Consider the following 1,358-nt stretch of genomic DNA (forward strand, 5'->3'; position numbering starts at 1 on the left):
GACTCCCAACAAAGATAGTAAAGAAGTGAGATGTCTCACTCTATAGCTAAAACCGAGACCCAAACAAACAGGGTGAAAACAGGAGCTGCAGTTATGTGCGGTACAACAAAAATATGATGTTTTTTGAAAACTACACCATGTAAACCTTGAAGGTTGTACCTTCGTGTACAACCTCAAAATACAACTATGAGCTGAAAATGAGCATAACATGGGTGCTTTAAAGTCAAATCTTCTCACCAGGCTTAGGTACAGAATTCAATACTTTTAGGTACCTACTGAATGAGTGTAAAGCATGGAAAAATGCCTTGTCATTCAATACCAAATTTCAATACCAATACCTAAGTAGTAAATCTCATTGGCGTCATTGGGCCAATAACCCAGCAGCATGTCTAACGTTACATGTCGTATAGGCAGACAGGAAAAACTATACGTTACGCACAGAAACAACATTTATATTTGTTGAAATGGATTTTTATAAAATTGGTATAGAATAAAGGTACTATTGAGGAACCGGCATCATAGTCAAGGTATTGGCATTGGTATTGTATTGGATATTTTTTTAACATTACCCAGCCTTACTCCTCACCTTTCTCCCGGTAGCATCCGCTCTGGCTGGAGGTTTGGGCTTTGGTGCTAGGGCAGGGCCTGACCGACGTTGGGGGGCGTGGAGATTGGTTTGCGAGTCACTCTTCTCGAACACGGCACTGAGCTGGCTCACGGTGGGACTGACAGCGTCACTGGGCCCTGAAGCCGCCGCAGCAGTAAGAGTAGCTGGTGCGGCAAGAGTAGCCGGTGCGGGAAGAGTTGCCGGTGCAGGAATAGGTGCTGGTGCGGGAAGAGTAGCAGGAACGGGAGAGGGAGCAGGGGGGTCATCCAGTCGGTCCAAAGCCTCTGTGGAGCCGTTAAAGCGAGCCACTACATCTAGACGACTGTCCTGGAATCCCGATGCCCGCTCTTTCTTTAGCAGGATCCGGTTGGTGGCAGCTTGCTTCTCCTGAAAGAGAAATAGTCAGATGGTCTTGAATCAGAATCAGAACTGTGAAGAATGCACACATAAGGCTCTTCTCATTTTTCATCTCATCTGATCCATCCAATGCACATAGAGCTGTCAAAACTGGCCAAAAATGACGTCTGAACGTTCCAACACATTAGGTCCATATGGCAAACGACATATACCGACACATTACAAAATAAATGTTAACATACTATGCTCTAACCTGAAATTTAATATAAAGACCATAATATTCAGGTATCATAGCAATGTTTGAACCCGGTTTCTCTTTTTGAATGACAAATAGATTACTGCTGGCATGGAGTCATTTCCTCTCACTCAAGCACAGAACGGACATGGTAGTTGG

At 44.3% G+C, this 1,358-nt stretch overlaps 1 protein-coding gene across 6 annotated transcripts in view; it reads right to left on the bottom strand.

Annotated features, from left to right (window-relative positions):
* Positions 1 to 1,358, bottom strand: part of LOC116703354 (neurabin-2) — a 163,780-nt gene that overhangs the window by 147,111 nt on the left and 15,311 nt on the right. For all 6 annotated transcript variants that reach the window (XR_004335409.1, XR_004335408.1, XR_004335410.1 and 3 more), the window contains exon 4: positions 587 to 994. Coding sequence is in view for 1 of the 6 variants with exons in the window: in XM_032538023.1 (XP_032393914.1) it covers positions 587 to 994 (408 nt within the window). In the remaining 5 variants the exon portion in view is untranslated. The remainder of the gene's footprint in view (positions 1 to 586; positions 995 to 1,358) is intronic.

This window comes from Etheostoma spectabile, chromosome 15, assembly GCF_008692095.1.
Source record: "Etheostoma spectabile isolate EspeVRDwgs_2016 chromosome 15, UIUC_Espe_1.0, whole genome shotgun sequence".
In the NCBI taxonomy this organism is placed as follows: domain Eukaryota; kingdom Metazoa; phylum Chordata; class Actinopteri; order Perciformes; family Percidae; genus Etheostoma; species Etheostoma spectabile.